The sequence below is a fragment of the Curcuma longa genome, chromosome 9 (genome assembly GCF_044706935.1).
Source record: "Curcuma longa cultivar G26 ecotype Majalengka, Jawa Barat chromosome 9, ITB_CL_G26_1.1, whole genome shotgun sequence".
NCBI lineage: Eukaryota > Viridiplantae > Streptophyta > Magnoliopsida > Zingiberales > Zingiberaceae > Curcuma > Curcuma longa.
The window spans coordinates 2318663-2338128 of NC_133869.1; the positions used below are offsets into that span (position 1 = coordinate 2318663).

Here is a 19466-nt window from a genome sequence, read left to right on the forward strand (position 1 = left end):
CCTACATATCCCTACTACATAAACATGAGACTTAAGTGGCTATTTAAGCCCATCCAAGGCTTGAATTAAGTTGATTAAGTCATATGACTTTCTCTTGGTCAAACCTTCTTTGATTGTCACATCTTCAATTAGCACATTATGTGCTTCCTTCATTTTCTTAGCCTTAGCTATTGTAATTGGGCCTCCATTGATGTATAATGGATCATCAACAACATCTAGAGTGGATTGAGTATGATCCGTATTAGCTTGTTGGGCAACTTATTCACTTGGTTTGACTCCATCACAATTGGAGCGAGGGGCAGGCTACTGCAGTATCCAGGTGACCGTAGATGCTTCCAAGCGACCGATATAAATGGAATCCTACAATACGAGAATGTCAGGTCAAAGAAGAAAGTTGACCTAGCTCTAAGCGACCAGGAGATCTTAGTCAATTGGGATCGTGAATAATATTTATTACTTGATAAATATTGCGGCCATGCGACTCCCAACCAATCGAGGCTGGTCTAGTCGATTGGGGCTAGATAAACGTTCGCTTTCGAAGAAGATCTATAAAAGGAGCCACGAAATAGAACTTTCAATAATCTCATTCTCGACGTGCCTGTGCTCACATTCAGTGCTCTTCGGATGCTAAGCACTGTAACATCGTGTTTCATTCTTTATATACAATAACATAAACATAACATTATCATTTATTTACTTGTCATACATTCTTGATTTATTATGTCTTATTTTTAGATTCTTTTTAAGATTTTTTTCACCTGTAGAATCTTTTTAGGAAGGAATTAATCGTAACAAGAATCAAGTTGTTTATGTTGTACATCCTAACAATTTGTGCAATAGAAATCTTGCATGCTTAAATTAGAAAATATTATTCTCATGTTAGTCACATATCTACTTTAATTGATTATTCTTTTTCTGCTACATTACTCTATATATATTGTTTAGAGTTATTTTTTGCCCATAAAAACTAATAAAATTTGTAACACTATTCATCCCCTCTAGCATCGAGTTTGATCCAACATACTTATCATCTTTTTGTCTTTGTATTTATTTCTTGTTGGTTATGTGTTTGTAGGACTAATTGTTATAATAACTTTGTTTGCTCTCCTTATGTATCAGTCAAGAAAGATGAGAACACTTAATATTCTTTTTTAATACAAATTTACAAAATCAATCATCAAAGCATAATTTGCTGACCTAATGGCTACTTTCTAACTTTATTATCAAGAAGCTTATTTGGTTGGTAATTGGATAAGGCTAATGTGAGATGATTAACATTCCATGATAATGTCACTTGTTAAAGTAGTTCCATTTTACTCGACAACACATACAATTTAGTACTAGCTAGTCTGCCAATGGTTAAAATGTTTTCATCCAATGTACATATACGATGTTGGCCACTAAGGAAAATATGAGTAGCATTAACTCCTTAGCGAACTTTAAGGGATTAATAGTGTCATTTGGTGAACATTTACTTGACAAGACCCATTTGCATTACATGGTGGATTCTTTGGAGGAAGAGAAATTGGCTAGATACAAGAACATCCATTTCATTGATCATATCCTGCTACTATTCTTGCTTGGGTTCAAAAAGTACTTTAAAACATTTCTAGGAGTCGATTTAATGATAAAGAAGACACAAAAACATATTATTTGATTCACAAATGCATAGGATTTAAAATGAGAAAGTGGAATTGTGGTGAATGACTATGATACCATGTTATAAATGAGGAAATTATTCTTCTTACTATCTCTGCAGCTTGGTGTATATATTCATAATCAATAAGGTATTTGACATATACTATCTTACATATGTTTATTTACACGGTGGTCTTTGTATGAACCTTGTTTCTTTGGTTATTAGTCCATGAGTGTACACAATGCACTAACAATAACAAATAACCAATTCATATCTTAATCTATTCATTAATATATTATCAATTATTTTTTTAATATGATGCCTAGAATCTATATCCTTATTTTAGTCTCATAATCTCAATGTAAAAAATAAATCTATCAAATTATTTTAAAAATTTTAAGAAGCATGAGGTTCTCCAGGATCACCATATCAAAATCAAATGTTTATAGAGCTTTGACCTACTGCTACGCATTCAAGAAGTGTCCTACGTGCTGTCCAAATATCCATGCCCTACAGTTGAATTGCCAACTCTTCTTATTTGTGCATAATAGCTTAGTAAAATGTGCCTAATAAGGACTTGTAAGTTAATGAAGCAAAATATCTAGGAATGCTCAATATACTAATGTAGGTTTTGAGACTTAGTTGAGTAATTTTTTATTAATTGAAAATTTTTGAATTTGAATTATAGACTAACTTGTAAGAAGCTTGAGGTTATCCAAAATCATCTACTCTATCTAATTGAGATTTTTGTAGTGCTGACTAGCATGTCTCCAACAAGCAACTATGGAATATCCATGTCCCACAGTTGAGTTGACAACTCTTATTGTGCATAGCAACTCTGAAAATTTGTCCAATATGAATTTATTAGCTCATAAAGAAGAAATCCTAGCACACTTTCTAGCACCCACATTTTAGTTTTGATGTCTTCAACAAGATACTTATGGTTCATGACTATAGTTGTTTAATTTTTGTATTTTTGTAAAATATTTTTGAATAGTTAAGCATGTTTCAAGTTTTCTTCTTGTGTGGATTTTGTTCTTTGAGTTAAAGCTTGCCTCAACAATTGTGGTTACTTAGGTAAGTAAATGTTCATAGCTATATATATACGGATTTGATCGGCTGGGCGACATCTCGTGGGCTTCTGCTGGGCGACATCCGACGTGCACGCCACGTCGGCGGCGCCTCGCGTGCGCGTGGCCAGCGGGAGGAAAAAAAACCCCGCATCGCGATGTCTTCTCCGCAGAACCCTAACCCGCGATCTCCTCCTTCCTCTTCGCCGCCGCTGCCCCAACCCTCCCCTCCGCCGCTGCCTCTCCTCCTTTCTCTTCGCCGCCGCAGCCCTAACCCTCCCCTCCGCCTCCGCCTCCTTTCTCTTCGCCGCCGCTCCCCGCGATCTCTTCTCCGCAGAAAAACCCTAACCCTCCGCCTCCTTTCTCTTCGCCTTCCTCTTCACCGCCGAAAACCTCCCTCGTCCGCAGAAAAACCCTAACCCTCGCTCTCAGCCCGCTCGCAACCCTGGTCGTCGCCGCTCGCCGCCGCTCGCCGCCGCAAACGTCCCTTTCTTTCTCCCCTCGCGACCTCTCGTGGCCAGGAAAAGCAGTCCCTGCTCCCTCCTCCATGTTTCTCCCCTCAAGACCTTTCTTCTCCCCTCGCTCGTGCTCGCTGGGTGCGCTCCGCGCCGCAGCTCTGCGCCGCCAAACTGCTGGTCGCCTTCTGCTCACCGCCGCCAACCTGCTGGGCGCCTTCTGCTCACCGCCGCCAACCTGCCAACCTGCTGTGCGCCTTCTGCTCACCGCCGCCAACCTGCTGCACTCCCTCTGGACTAAGGGATACATTCTGGTTAGCTTGATTATTTATTTCATTTGCCTCAAAGACTAGTAATGCTGGACAAATTACTTCAAAGTTACACGTCATAGAACTTGAAGCCCAACAAGGTACCTTGATTATTTATAATCACTGAGATTAGTTTCTAAAGTTTGATATTTTGGCAAGAGTGTTACATACGGAAGAGGATAACCTAACTCCTATTCTTTGTAGATAAATGTCAAAATAAGGATTGTTTCTGGATGACTTGTGGTGCTGTGGCAGCAGAATCCAAAAGAGTTAAGATAAATTGGGTGTTGTTGGTCAGGTAATGCAAATCAGATTATTGCTTTGTAAAGGTGTCATAATATGCAATCATTTATCATAGTTTTTAATGTTTGCATGTAACTTGCTTTAAGTCTATTTACTAATACAGATAATCTATGCTCCTTTTTTTCTCAGCAAAGTATTGTGGTTTTCTGAAGCAACACTTCGTTTAGAACTGTGCAGCAATACAATTTCAACCAATTTTTTGTACCATTACACATATTTGATGCCAGTTTCTTGTATTCTTGTCCATGAAATATTCAGTGAGTATTATCAAGTTTTGACAAATTTGAGTAGCTAAATAGAGCATGTTTGCTTTGCATTCTAGAGTTTAAGAAAGGCCATGTTAAAGTGATGTGGAGGTCTTTTGTATCATACAGAATGTGTGTTGCTTCTAGGTCCAAGATTAGAAAAGCTCAGTAGTATTGTTTTTTTCATGTGTTGATTCAGGTTTATACAAGTAAGTTTTGCATACTTGGTTCATGTTAGTGATATGTTCTATTCGCAAATATTTGAACAAGCTCAGTAGTATTGTTTTTTTCATGTGTTGATTCAGGGGAAAGATGTATTTGAGGCATTTTACAAGAAAGATCTTGCAAAAAGATTATTGTTGGGAAAGAGTGCATCAATTGATGCTGAGAAGTCAATGATCACAAAAGTAATTAAAAGTATTCCTAAAGATTGTTGCATGAATTCATATGAAGATTTATATTTATGCAATTTCTCTAAGATGCAATTTCTTGTCTTTTCAGCTGAAAACCGAGTGTGGCAGCCAATTTACAAATAAACTCGAGGGAATGTTTAAGGTACCATAATTGTTGAATGGATCTACTGTTTGAACTTTTTGCTATAGATCTATCATCTATTATTGTCAAGGGCAATACTTGTGCTATTTTTCATGGTGATTGAATGACTTCTACATTTTTAGCCTGGACTTGATACATTTTTGACCTACAATATTTTTAGATAATATTTGGTGGATATCAGCTGTTTTATTTCTTTTGCTTAATTTCATTTATTCAAATGCAGATTGTCAGTGCATCGCTAGATGGGGATATACAGTTCCTGGATGTTAGAAACCAATCTGAACCATATCTTACCATTGATGCACATAGGGGCTCCTTTGCTGCCGTGGCAATTCATCGGCATGCTCCAATTATTGCAAGTGGTTCTGCTAAGCAAATTGTGAAGGTTTTCAGTCTAAAAGGAGAGCAGCTAAGCATCATCAGATATTACCCTACTTTCATGGCTCAGAGAATAGATTCTGTTAGCTGTCTCACTTTCCACCCGTACAGAGTACTCCTTGCTATTGGTGCAGCCGATGCCTGTGTATCTATATATGCAGATGACACTTACCAAACAAGATGACTTGCTTTTGGCAACGTTCAAACCTCCAGATCGTGACATCTGGCTGCACAACCCTGCTTTGCATGTGAAAGTTGTTTCTACTGACTCTTGATGTATGAGTTTAACTCATGTAGCTCTTGTAAATCATGTATGAGTTTGGTTAATAAAATTTTGATTTTTTGCCCTTGGACATGAAAGTTTTGTAGTTCTTTTTTGAAGATGTGATTCATCCATGTCTGGAACTAGAGAGATGCTCCTTGTAGATCATCACAAACCTTTTATAGTTTGTCAAACAGCACACCAAAGAATAGTCCAGTAAAGTTAAATTCAATTTCCCCATTTAAACCTTTGTATTTAATGTCAAGGAACCTTGAGGTCGGCGCATTGGAAGATCTTTTTCAGCAATCGAATTGAATGAAGTCAAGTACATAGATGTTGCTCAATTTTGTGCTAAGTACATAGTGCGAATAAGTAATTCCAAATCAACACTTCTCAAAATTAACGCATTAAGAAGAAAACACGAGGAAGTGTAACATGTTACAATAATGATGTCATTTTATCACATCATGATCCATTAATTCAAATATAATTTCAAGTTCAACACACCATTTACAAATAACTTAGATAAACCACACTTACAACAATTTAGATATAATCAACATTTACAAGATAACACTCCCTAACAACTTGAAATAACACATCTAATCATCACTACTCATTTGCAGAGATTCTAATTGTTGCTTTATGTCTTCTAACGCATCTTTCAACTTAGCTATTTGTTCAGCCTTCGAAAGACTTCTCCTTGAATTTGAATTACAAGTTGCCCTTGAAATTTCTTTTCCCCTTGATGTTAAAGGACTGGTGTAGATGCTTTATTCAAATGTTTATAATAAGCTTTTTCAGTCTCTTCTCTATTTTTAAAAGATTGATGTATAGCACCTTTAAAACCAGTCACTTGATTAGATGCTTCTATCCATGTGTCATAGATACCTGGTTCGCGTCCAACAAAAACCACATATGTTTTTCCCTACATAAAAATTAACATTCATAATCTTATAAAAATAAAATTTTAGAACTTAAAAACAAATAACATACCATTTGCAAGTTTCCTGCAAAAAAAAAAGACAAATCAGAATAGAATTACTAAAAACTGAAAACAAACAATAGCAAGAAAATTTTCAGACGGAGGACCAAATCAGTTAGTTCTACATATATATCTCAGTCAAAAACATCCAGATCCTTTTGTGTTCTTCATAGAAAAATTTCCCAGTTCTTATAATTTACTTCATAGCAATAATCCCTAGACCATGGTCATTACTGGCATTCAATTAACTAGATTCTAGTATAAAGCACAATAAACCCAAGGTAATTTATTAGAGTAGTAGATTTCTAGACACTCACCTGATTGGATAATTTGGTGCATCACGAACCTGATTGGACACTCACCTTTGTGCATAATGTAAAATATCCATGCAAATTGGAAGAGTATTTCCAAAAGCTAAAAACATGTTTTAGGTTGGACATTGAACCAAATCAAATTAAGGATGCCAAGTAGCTAATCCACTTCAGAACAACTAAAATTTTAGTATCTATAAACTTTGGTCACTTGTGGATCAATTAGCATTTAGAAGATCAACAAACAATCAACAAGACAATCCAGAATTTTGCTGATCCAGGCTGATCCCAACAGAGCCATTGAATTTACAACTGGTTTCGCAGACAATTAATTCTATTTTTTTAACAATATTGAACCATTTCATATTTCAAGCTAACTATTTTCAAATATATTCTTGCTAAAAGAACAATAGGAAGAATCAAAGTAGGTGCCAGCACAGCAACTACAGAAGAGAAAAATACTAGCTAAAATTTTCCAACTTATCCTTGTTTGAGAATCATAGTAAATACAAAAATGTACAACAGTCAAAAACAGAGATTGAGTGAAAGATGTAATTTGGCGCCGCCCTGAATCAGGTAGGCGGTGGAGTTCGTAAAAGAGGGTTCTTTACCTTGATGAGCTGGCCCTTGGTGGCGCGAGTGCGGACGACGGTATCGCAGAACGAGAGGCCGGAGGAGGCGCCAGCTGGGGGGTCGAGGAGGAGAGAGAGGGAGAGGGCGCCGGCCGATCGCGAGGGGAGAAGAGGTCGCGGTGAGCAGAGAGCAGTGCAGGGGAGCAGGGGAGAAGAGAGCAGGGGAGGACGAATCGGTGGTTAGGGCTTGCTGTGTGCGGCGGCGAAGAGAAAGACGGAGGAGGGAGGTTTGCGGCGGCGAAGAGGGCGGCGCAGAGAAAGGAGGCGGAGGGGGCTGCGGCGGCGAAGAGAAAGGAGGCGGAGGCGGAGGCGGAGGCGGAGGGTTAGGGCTGCGGCGGCGAAGAGAAAGGAGGAGAGCCAGCGGCGGAGGGGAGGGTTGGGGTAGCGGCGGCGAAGAGGAAGGAGGAGATCGCGGGTTAGGGTTCTGCGGAGAAGACATCGCGATGCGGGGTTTTTTTCCTCCCGCTGGCCACGCGCACGCGAGGCGCCGCTGACGTGGCGTCCACGTCGGATGTCGCCCAGCAGAAGCCCATGAGATGTCGCCCAGCCGATCAAATCCGTATATATATATATATATATATATATATATATATATATATATATATATATATATAAACAATTAACACAGACTTAATTAGAAAAAGATTCTACAGCAATCGTGATGACATGGATGCAAAAACACTTACGGCACTTAATCGTATAAACAATGCAGACTTAATTACAAAAAAGATTCTGCAATCGTGATGGCATGGAAGAAGAATTTGTAAAATAAAATAAATAATAATAATAATTTATAAAAGTAGATTAGAAAGAAAGTCAATGTTATTAACATACATATTTTTATTTTAATAATTAATGTATATAAAAAATATCAGACTTAGATGCCCTCCGCTGTCCTCTCAATGAGACACACACGTTAATCGAGTTGTATGATTAAATAAGATAAAAAAAATAGCAATAATAAATAAAATAAAAATAGCATGGACCTTGGGCTGAAACTAATTGTATTTGATAATGTATCGCAACGTAGTTTGACTGTGTTATATTACCCATATAGTAATCAGCAAACATCACACCATACTATGGAGATGGAGAGGAAGGAAACTATAGCTAGAAAACCATGCAACGAGGAGGAACATAAAAGAAAACCAGTTAAAAATTTGAGAAAGAAAAAAATTCCAAATTTCCACAGAAGATTATAGGAGTGTATGGATTTAGGGTTTACATGAGACTAAGATTATAGGAGTGTATGGATCTGAAATCCGCTGAATTTGGGCTGGAAATTATGGGGTCATGAATCCTTACGTGGGCCTCCAGTTAACAGTCAATCTATGGGCTGAATTTGATCGACCAAAATGATTTCAGAATTTTGACCAGGTCAAAATCAGTGAAGGAGCAGAAGTTTTGGCTCGATTTACCTCTTTACATATAGTCGTGAAGCCGATCATGTAGGGCCGCTGATGTGACGGATTCCATCTTTTGTAAAAAGAAGAGAATAACACATAGAGGCATTCATACAGGAGCCCTTGGGTGCTATTACCATCTGCTCTTAGTTTTCTAGGAACAAACACATATTGCTGAACTACATTACTTGTTCAAAAGTATACAAAAATAATAATAATTTGCATATTCATCCCTCATGGATAAAGTTGAGGCTGCACACAATCTTTCTATATTTTCCAAAAAAAAATTGACATGATCCAATTGCTTTTGGCCAACATGAATGATTTTTCATATTGATTCAAACCAGCAAAAAAAAAAATTAGACAAAGATACAGACAGAATCAATTAGTCAATTACAAATTACAAGAGAATTACAGCATAAACTCTCATCTGAGGGGGTTTTTTTCCTTCAATTTATCCATTTACATGTAATAAATAAAATGAACCTAAAAACCCTCCCTCAACCCTCCTATCAACCCCCAAAAAGAGCCCCTCTACCACTCTGCTTTGTGTGCTAACTCACAATTTTGTTATCAAACTTTAATGACTTGAAATCATTCATTTTCATCTTGCACTTGTGAAAGACTCTGCTGCCTTCCACCTCATGGCTCTTTACCTTCTGCATAATTAGTTTTTCAGAAAAATTAAAATGGCAAAACATATATAATTATGAAAATATATTGATAGAAACTCACCATTAGCAGGAGAAGGATCAACATGTACAAAAAAGCTGGCAGATACAATCAGATAGCAAAGAATCAACATTAAACCTTTGAAATAGTTAGAAGTTCCCTCCTGCAGTAGAAGCATAATTAAGCTTAAGCTTAGGATGTATATACAAATCACTTTCAAAAATAAGCAACATCCTCGTAAACAAAATAATAATCTTAACAAATTATTAAGAAGTTTGGGTTTAAGCATCTGTGCAAATTAATAGTTGAGTTTCAGAAATTAATCATCTATCTATTTATCTCATGACATCTCTGAGGTAGTTGAACTAATTCATGAGAAAGAAAAGAACCATTAGAATTAGAATTAGAATCATCCAAAAACTTATTAGTAGAAGTGGTGTCTTGATACCTGAAGCATGAAGGCAACAACCAATACAGTTATAAACAAAGTTGCTGTCTCAAAAAGTTGAAAATTCAAGTCCATGGGTTGTCCCATGATCCATCCTACCACCACACAGAAAGGAATCTGCATAGCAAATGAAGCATCTAATCGAAACATTAAAATGGATGATCAATTCATAAAAAGTACTATTGTTTCATGTATCGATTGATGAACGGAAAGAATATATAGTACTATGAGCAAAGAACATATGCAAGTAAGTGTGAATTTGGCTTACCCCAAACATGGAAATCTGAGTAGAGGACCCAATAGCAACTCCAAGAGAAATGTCCTGAAAATGAAATATTACATGAATATAGTGATTTAATTTAACTAGGAAAAACTAGACTTTGAAGGAAGAGAGAAGAGTCATCATACAAGCTTGTCTTTCATGGCAAACATGATAGCACTTGCATGCTCAGCAGCATTGCCAACAATAGGGAGCAAAATGACACTGATGAAAGAAATAGGAATGTTCCATGCAATTGAAGCACCCTGTGAAGTGAAATCCATTTATGGTGGATGCAACATACGACTAAATGAACTTCGATGATTAAACGATCTTCCAGGATTTTAGAACACCAAGCAAAACTAACTCGCACTCTAAAGCCCTTGGAGGAAAACAAAAAGGGTATTAAAGGATGGATAGATACCTCAATTGCATCCACCAAGTAGTCAGATAGCACTGAGATCCAAATTGTCAAAATTGCAAGCCATATGATGGCTTCCCATTTTGACATCTCAGGAGCTTCATCTTCTTCATCTTCTATGATCCCCCCATTTTCACATCCTTCCTTCAGAAAACATGAATCAAAGAACATTGTTCATCATTTTCAAATCTAGTTTTATGAAATATTCCTATCTGAACATGATAAGAAGCCTAAATTCTCTTGTTCACATATAATTCCAAACCGATAACTTATCCTTTGGGGAGATTTCACTAGCAACAATGATTGGAATGCATTTACAAGTCTACAAGTAAACTAACCTCGTTTATGGGATAGTAGGAATCACTACTGCTTTTTAACTGGAAAGCTATGTAACAAGCATAAGCCACAAGCATTATGCAGCTGCTAAATCTCGAAAGTGCAATTTCTGACTTGCCGTAATGTACTTCGGTATGTGTATAATGAAGAACAGCAGGGAACAATAAACCCATTACTGCCATTAGAAGCAACCCAGAGTTCACTATAGCATTTGCCTGCCATAAGCAAGACAACATGAACTTTCATCTTCACTGGAATTAAAAAAAAAACATTAAGGCTAATAGTTTCATAACAATGTGCCTTATCGAAAACTTGATCCTTGTTCATGAAAACAATCCCTCCACTGAAGAAGGCACAACCGAGAACAAGCAGCATGTTCGATAAAATAGATCCTAATAGTGATTGTTGCACGACTCGTATCAGCCCACTTTGTAGTGCATGGACTGATATTATCAACTCAGTTGCATTTCCAAAAGTAGCATTCAAGAGGCCCCCCACTACATTTGGAGTTCAAAGTATCAAATTAGACATTCAGCCTTTAAAACAATTCATTCTTGATTTTGCATTAAATTTATCTCTTTCTGTTATTTACTTAAAGATAAAGAACCATCTCAATGAAATAAAGATAAAATTGTTCACCTGTTGCTCCTGTGAAAAACACTAACTGCCTGCAATGAAGAACAAAACCAACTGTATCAGATATAGACTTGAAAATGTAGAATTGAGAATCAAACACTAAGTTTTCTTACTCGGTTGTGAAACCTAAACGCTCCGCCAAGGGAATAATGCCCAATAAGCTGAAAAGGAACACCCAACCCTACATAATGCCCAACAACAGAACCACATGAAAAATCAGAAATTGCTCCTGGTGAAAATATTGGCTAAAACAAAGCTTTGTAGATGAATTGACTAACTTTATCATCGGTCGTATAGCTGATCAAGACTGCTAGAGGTCCAAAAGGCATCAATATGTTTATCTTGGCTGTGAATAATATTATTTTCAAGCTCCTCCAGAAGTTAGTTTTCTTGATACTATCTGTTCGTTCGATAGCAGAAATAGGATCATGCTGAATTCCATTCAGACCGATAGACTTTATCGACACGTGCATAGGACCGGCAAGGCTTTCATCCTCAAAATCATGTTCTGATCTACCATCAGGAGGAACCATCTTTATGGCCAACACACACAAAAAAAAAAGGTGTAAGCAACAACAAGAAGTATTTTTCTCTATAAAAAACGCATAATATTCAGGAGAACTCACTTCAAAGGAGGTAGGAACTATAGCAAGCTGAGTATTTTTTTCGATTTGGTGCATCTGCAGAGAAAGATTGATCAAGAAATATAGAGTTAGCAACTCTAAGTTTCTCAAAAAAATGATAAGACTCTAAGAGACATGATAATCATTAGATCAAGCACTTTAAATTTAGAGAGCAGAATATATTTTATACTCAAAAAAATCTCATAATATATTTGATCTTGATCCTGAAACACAAAGTTAGAGAGTCAAATATGCTTTCTTTATGATGAAATAGTATTCAATGTATAATTTTTCTTCTAATAAATTCAAATATTATGGATCCTAACGAATGCACAATGAGTACAAACTATTATCTTTCATATAAAATACTATAAAAATTTTGAAATATCCTGACTAATAGTTCATTTACAGCTTTGCTAATCAAATATACAACTTGTTAAAATAGTGATGAATATCCTCAAATCCTAAATAAAAAAAATACAGATAGAATTAAGCAATGATTTCATATATTATTTCAAAAAAAAAAGCATCGGATTCAAATTTATAAAACAAGAAATCTTTGAAAGAATTTCAATGAACCAATTTGATCGTGATTCAATATTAGTCTTAATTAACTTTTCACAAATGGTCTTGATGAATTCACTCGTACATCATCACAGAGTGAATATGAAATGAAAGGTGAATTGCATAATCAATTTAGAAAATCAAGATTTTATTCTAAGAATATCGAAATTGCAAAGACAGTATATCACCAATTTTTCTCCGCATATCAAAAGTATATATGTTTTTGCTTAGTGAAGGGGAAACAAAAGATGAACAAAAAGAAAATACCTCCGGAGATGATGGAGGATTAGAGTTGAATGGCATCTTACTTCCAGTCATTTCTCTAGCAGATAGAAAATGCCCCTCTACTCAATTTGTGATAACCCGAGCATCCAAGCGATCGAAAAACAACCATCAAATTAAAAAGAAGAAGAAGCACTTGAAACAAATTGAAGCAAATATTTATTAGTCGATCATCATCTTGGAAGGCTTAGGAATGAGAACAAGAAAATGAAGAGGAGAAGGAGAAGGAGAAAGAGAAGATTCAATGCAATTGCTTTCTTTAGGAAGTCATATGCTCATATTTTAGATGGATGGCCGACAGCCATAGAGACCACATTGTGTTACGCTTTTTTCGTGCATACCAACAATGGCCTGAGCATTGCGATGGAAAAAAAATAAGGCCTACGGACATCAAAATTTGATCTTGCATGTGTTTTAATTTATGACCGACAATATTTTCCTATTTTTTATATTTTCTTATTTTTTTGGTAGTTCGCTGTATGAAAGAATGGTAAGTTTCTTCTTAATTAATGCAATAAAATATGTCTAAATTGAATGAAATCATTTTCAATTTAAAAATGAAGAATTTTATATTATGAGATCAATAAAAAATTCAATCCGCACTTAATTTTTTTATCTTGATTTCTTTGTTTAATCTTAATTAATTACCCCTACTATTATTTGTGTATAAAAATGTATATTGTTTTTTATTTTTATATTTTAAGATATTTATGAACCTAAAAATAAAGTTTTAGAAATATTTTTAAATAGCTGAATATCTTTTCCGGCTAGTTATATTTGACTATTAATTATGACTATTATTAGTGCATTAACAATTGTATTTTTAAAATAAATTGAGATAAAAAAATATTATATTCATTTGAAGATTGTGATATCTCAGTTGTAATAATTGATTATTATTGGAAACTTCATTGAAGAATTGTATTCTTCATATAAGATGCTGAGCTTGCAAAAGGCATTCAACAAATTAATTTAAAAAGCATGATTCAACAATATAGCTATACCATAATTTAAATTTTCAACTGATTAACATTAAAATTCATTTTAAATTGAATTCCTTCATTTACTTGTAAAGATAATTTTCTGGTATATATATTATTAACCTTTTAATTTCCTAAGAAGTTTGATGATTAATAAATTTCTTGGTTGTGTCCTCATGGTTGTCACTTCTTTGAGAATGATAGTTATAATCTAAGAAATTTCATTTTAATTTGCTTCGTTTCAATAAACTTCTTATATTTTTAAAATTTTGCATCCTCATTCTAAAAATATTTTTTTAAACTTTCCATAAGGAAAAACACTCTACTACTCTGCTAATTTGCTCGTATTATTTTTTTATTTAAAAAAAAATTAAGAGTGGTCAAGCATTCACATTTAATTACAAATATTAGTCTGAAGATGATTTTTTTAAATTTATTATCCATCTTTCACATTTCTGTCTAGCAAATTTTCTTTTTATTTTATTTTCAAAACAGTCAGCATTATAATTTATATTTATTTAAAAATTTACTTTACAATTAATTAGACTAAATTAAAATATACTTATGAATTTCAATTTGTTATTATCTAAATTTAATTATTTAAAATTTGGTTTACCAAATCAAATGAAAACTTTGAATTGGAATTCTCATTTATTATATTAAAAAAATTGATAAAACAAGTACGCAATTTTTTATTCAATAAATATATTATTAGTTTTCCAAAAAACCAAATGCATATTTTAGATTCGCAGTTTTATAAAATATTACATCCTAAAATTTTAAAATCAGATAAATTCACAAATGAGGCATGTGTAAAAGTTTTTGATGGTAATACGCAAGCAATTAGGTACTAGTGCTTCTTCACTAGACGAGAGTTTTTATGAACTCGTGCAAATGTTATCTATTTGTTCACTATAACAATAAGTCATCACGACAAAGCATTACTAAAGCTACATGAACTCATTTAAAAATTCACTTAGAACAATAAACGAGTAGGTCAACTTACAAATACCCATAAGAACTGTAATTTTGCACAAATCTGAACCCTATTTTTAAACATAAGGCACCCTAAACCGAGTTAAATAGATAGAATACCCATGATATAAACAATTTCAAGCAAACTCAAACATGGATATTTGATGTTGTTCGATATCTAAACCGGTCTCAAAGATATCAATGTACCAGTAGATATTGAGTACCTAGTGTAGAAGCCACTTGCAGAGTATCCAACTACAAGCAAGTATGCAGAAAGTCAAGCCACAAAATTTACAACAGATACCCAACTTAACGTAACAAATACACAAATGCGACCAGAAGATCTCACAAGTTTAAACAAACTCAAACTTAATCAAATCCCATTATTAAACATAATTGGATGCGCAAAACCTGCCTTAAATATAGGGCAGTTAACCATGGAACCATAGAGGCTATCGACAATCCAACCAATGAACTTCTATCCAACTCCTAGCCAATATGCAGAAAGCAAAGCCAAAGAAAATTTACAAGCACCAAGCAACTATTATAAACAGGTTGAAAGAATTTTTCAGTGGAAAAATGGCATTTTCCTTTTTTTTCCTTTTTCTCATATTCAATTGAGACAAGAACTACAGGAGATATGAGCACAAAAATGATAGGGCTGTTCACCCTGCCTCCTCCCTAACCCCCACTGAGACTAAAAGACATAAAACAAAAGGAAGAAGAATGAATAAGAATGGATGAATCAGAGACCCCATCTTACACCTACAACCCAAGGAATGCAATTATGAATCATAGTGCTTCCCTTCCAGATGGGTTTAGGTTGAATAACTTAGTTGATGATACGACACCATCCTATCGGCTGCTTCTTTGAGCCCATCACCATGCTATCGGCTGCTTCTTTGAACCCATCATGGGTTGGTGGTGCAAGAGAGAGAGGTTTTGTTGCTGCTCTTCCTAAGTGGAAATGGTTATTTACAGTTAACTGGAGTTTCGGGCAACTTCTGCAGCTCGCTGTCTCATCATCTCCATGACAGCAGCCCTTCGTCTCGATTCAGACTGTTGCTGCAGTCTTCTCAAGTGCTCCCTCAGATCTCTGGAAAAGTTTAGAAAAAAAAATAACACTAGTTAATCTAGGAAGTAATAGCAAAGAGAATCTTTGAATGTGGTAACAATAAAAGAAGTGTTGATACCTGCACCGCGGCACGCTGCATTCAGATTTGTTACATGCTCGGGCATGGAGCTGAAGGAGATACCACATCCTTTTACATAAGGGACAACCTCCTGAAGCACGTATTCTGCATTGTATTCCATGGCGGAATAGGCTTTTAACTTTACGGCAGTTGGGATATTGGCACTGGGGAAACCGACACTGTGAAGCATGGACCAAGAGATCTAACATTTTCCTTAGCTGCATAGATAAAAGAATTGAATGATTTCAGTAAAGCAAACAATTTGATATGTATCAACAGAAAGTAAAGCAAGCTCTTTATGACCTCAAATAAGATGATGAGGAGTACATTTATGAGATCGAGAGAATAAAAGAAAACAAAAACAAAAAGCTTACCTGTAAAACTCGGTTTTGCCGAGCTTCTTTGTTTTGTGCATCACGTTCAGCTGTCGATGGATGATTGGTTAACTTATGGGGATGATTGATGTCACCTTTCTGATAACATCCATTGCACACATCAAACTCTGGACAGGTTTCACAACGCCAGCCTTGCCCAGTTTCGATGTCATGTTGACAGACATTACAAGTCGTTACAAAGGCTGGGGCAGTTGGATTATGGAGGTGATACAAGACCATCATTGAGGAATGCTTAGCACGGCGAAGAGTGTCATATTGATAATGGTTCCCTTGACAAAGGCTTAAAAATGCCTGTCTGGTGTCAAAAAACTCACTCTCCAGGATCTCATCTTCATCCTTTGTATCCATGGCCACATCATTTATTTCAATCTGATATCATGTTAGCAATATTAAGTACTATGGAAAAAAAGGCATAAGCAAACAAAACCACCAAGTCAGCTGCTATCAGATGCAGTAAAGATTGCACAACGAGAATAACTCACTGGATGAAGCACATGCTTGTCTCTAGAAGTTACTGGATGTCTTTCCCTTTCATCGAGTCTCCTTTCCACTTCATGGCACCTGAATCATAGAACATCTAATTGGTCGATCGAAGGATTTACAGAAAGATATTATTTTTTAATACAATTCAACAATTTCAAAAAAAAAAACTAAATCATTTACAAGTTATTACCCTGAAACACTAAATATAAACTTCAGGATAGATTTGGATTAGAAAAGTTTAATACATTCCCATTGAGACTATCAGACAGTCTTGATAGAGGAAAGACCACCTTAATTAGACTGCCCTGATTGAGCATTATTCAAGAAATCAAGAGCCATTACAGCATCTGTTGACTAAATTTTGAGATGGCACATAACTATCATTAGAAAATTGAAGTTTCAAGACAGATAAATTCCTCAAGCATCTACAGAAATTATAGCAATTAGGATCAAGATAATGGATAGATGTTTTTTGTAACTTTCAGATCAATGTCGTGAATTTGCTTAGTAACTAATTTCAGGGGAAAAAAATATTTTGAGCCAATTTGGAATAAAACGATTTTATTTGGTTTGCAACATGTTTAACTATTAGATAATAATTAAAGCAGACTTAAAAAGTCTTTGCAAGTGGCATGTGTAGAGACACTGCATAGTACAATGGTGTATGCAGTTTGATAGCCGAAGGTAGATGCAATCATATTTAAACAAATGTATTAGCCTTTTACTATCTATATTGATATATTTTAAACATTTTTAATTGATTCATTATAAATATTTTATACCTGACCTAATGCATATGGAATAATAAACGCAAATAAAATGTAAATGCATAACACTTGCCGATATGAAAACAAAATTGCTTGTGCAAATAGATCCACGAGATGTAAATAGCAGTAATTGTAATAATGAAGGATAGTCATCATTGAATTTCTTTACAATGATCACATGACGCCTCTCAATAGTTTCATTTTTGACCAAGTTGTGATTCATTAAGGTCTATCATAATTTGAAGAGCTTTAGGTTTAGGTGTCTCTCATAAGAATTTGGTTAGTTTCTAATAAGAACATCTTGAGGTATAAAGCTTCTGATTTTACATTGCATGTAATCTCTCATGTACTTGTTTGACTGTAGGAGTTAATCTCATGATGTCACTTTTAGTAACTATAACAAAATGTAGCACAAAAGCTTCTAGAAGCCTCTAATCTTTCAATAGCGCCTATAAATTGGTTACGCCTAGCCGTACATGAAGATTAAATTGGTCACTCGTTGATAGAAATTGAAATTGTATTAGTTCATTACAAAAGGACACAACGCATCTACAGTCAAAATAATATAATAGGTATTCTTGGACTAGTATATTCAAGAAAGAAGTAAAAGATGCTTTAAAGACGTCACTTACTTATCACATAGTTGGAAATTTTTACATTGATTGCAAACCCATCGTGACCCAGACACCATTAGCACACAGCAATGTGTACAAGCATGCTGCAAATGGACCATGATAAAATCTTCCTTCATAGGATATATGGTTTCACCAAGCTGAGTAAGAGGAATAGTAGGATATCAACAACAACATCTAGTTTTCTAAAACAATGCAAGTTAGTAATAATGGAGATGGGAAGTCAACAAAACACAGTATAAAGTATTGACATGGCTATATAACGTCCGATAAATTTAAGTCAAATGAGTGGCATATAAGGCAATTTGCTGCAGTAAAATTCCTACCACCAAACTCTCTCACAAAACACCATCATAAAACATCAGTAAACATCAAAATTCAATAAGCATCATTGAGACATTGAGACTAAACACGAGCAAAAAAAAAATGGAGCGCAGATAGCAATGAAAGAAAGACAAAGGAAATCAAGCAAAAGGTAAACCCCAGCAAGGGAACGAAGTACAGGGAAATAGACCCAGGAAACTTAGGGGTATGCGCTACCTCTCACATCCGCCTACCTCCAGCAAGGCATCGGCATCGCACGCCTACCTGGGCAAGGCATCGGCATCACACGCCTACAAGGCTGGCATTACATGCCTCCGGGCAAGGTACCGGCATCACATGCCTACCTCCGGCAAGGCATCGGCATCACATGCCTATCTCCGGTAAGGCATCGGCATCACATGCCTACCTCTGGCAAGGCATCGGCATCACATGCCTACCTCCGGATAAGGTACCGGCAGTACATGCCTACCTCAAAACCATATATAAGCCTCGCAAGTCCACCTCCGGACGCAGTACCGGCATCACGGGCCCACCTCCAGGCATGAGCCCAGCCAGAATCGCCGGACCGCTCCACAGAGACCCTCCAACTAAAGTAGGGCCATACGTCCCTAGGAGAGCCTCCCTTAATCGGCCACTCCCGACCTCCGTCCTCAAAAGGTATAACAGCATAGTATCCTACCAACTTTCCTAGCAAAAGTGGCTGCACATCCGCGAGAAGGAGAAGGTAGACCGAGTCCCTTACGTGGCCCCGCCTAATCCCAATCGTCCAAAGAGGATATTACGTGCAAGCAAAGCCGTCAGATATGGATCTACAACTCCAAGCTATCGGATGGATAAAACCCTTGAAAATTATCCATACCCAGTCAATAGGGGATCAACAGCCAATCAACAGCTCCGAGATCCTAAAATGACGCCCCCCCCCATCTCTAT

The 19466-nt window shown here is 36.0% G+C and overlaps 3 protein-coding genes across 3 annotated transcripts; 1 reads left to right on the forward strand and 2 right to left on the reverse strand.

The window, feature by feature from the left end:
- Window positions 1-3714: 3714 nt before the first annotated feature.
- LOC141834315 (regulatory-associated protein of TOR 1-like) lies at window positions 3715-5300 on the forward strand. The gene is made up of 4 exons (XM_074721690.1): window positions 3715-3770; window positions 4326-4427; window positions 4522-4575; window positions 4799-5300. Exons 2-4 carry the CDS (start codon window positions 4416-4418, stop codon window positions 5135-5137), a joined length of 405 nt encoding a protein of 134 aa, XP_074577791.1. The 5' UTR covers window positions 3715-3770; window positions 4326-4415; the 3' UTR covers window positions 5138-5300.
- A 388-nt stretch (window positions 5301-5688) lies between these two features.
- On the reverse strand, window positions 5689-7582 carry LOC141835075 (uncharacterized). Its single transcript, XM_074722501.1, has 3 exons — window positions 7123-7582; window positions 6212-6225; window positions 5689-6143 (listed from the first exon to the last, which is right to left on the reverse strand). Exons 1-3 carry the CDS (start codon window positions 7580-7582, stop codon window positions 5967-5969), a joined length of 651 nt encoding a protein of 216 aa, XP_074578602.1. The 3' UTR covers window positions 5689-5966.
- Window positions 7583-9133: 1551 nt separating this feature from the next.
- On the reverse strand, window positions 9134-12823 carry LOC141834631 (vacuolar cation/proton exchanger 3-like). The gene is made up of 13 exons (XM_074721960.1): window positions 12773-12823; window positions 11945-11998; window positions 11597-11851; window positions 11432-11499; window positions 11322-11350; window positions 10983-11179; window positions 10685-10897; window positions 10350-10490; window positions 10075-10191; window positions 9935-9988; window positions 9667-9783; window positions 9282-9381; window positions 9134-9205 (listed from the first exon to the last, which is right to left on the reverse strand). The coding sequence occupies exons 1-13, from the start codon at window positions 12821-12823 to the stop codon at window positions 9189-9191; spliced, it is 1413 nt and encodes a 470-aa protein (XP_074578061.1). The 3' UTR covers window positions 9134-9188.
- Between the last annotated feature and the right edge of the window lie 6643 nt (window positions 12824-19466).

Excerpts from the sequence above, each read along its gene's own strand:
- LOC141834315 (XM_074721690.1), top strand. Across the intron at positions 4,576-4,798 it reads AACTCGAGGGAATGTTTAAG|ATTGTCAGTGCATCGCTAGA; the intron begins GTACCATAATTG and ends ATTCAAATGCAG.
- LOC141835075 (XM_074722501.1), bottom strand. The coding sequence starts at position 7,582 with ATGTCTTCTCCGCAGAACCCTAACCCGCGATCTCCTCCTTCCTCTTCG.
- LOC141834631 (XM_074721960.1), bottom strand. The coding sequence starts at position 12,823 with ATGACTGGAAGTAAGATGCCATTCAACTCTAATCCTCCATCATCTCCG. Across the intron at positions 11,852-11,944 it reads TAGTTCCTACCTCCTTTGAA|ATGGTTCCTCCTGATGGTAG; the intron begins GTGAGTTCTCCT and ends TTGGCCATAAAG. Across the intron at positions 11,500-11,596 it reads GCTATACGACCGATGATAAA|GGTTGGGTGTTCCTTTTCAG; the intron begins GTTAGTCAATTC and ends GGCATTATGTAG.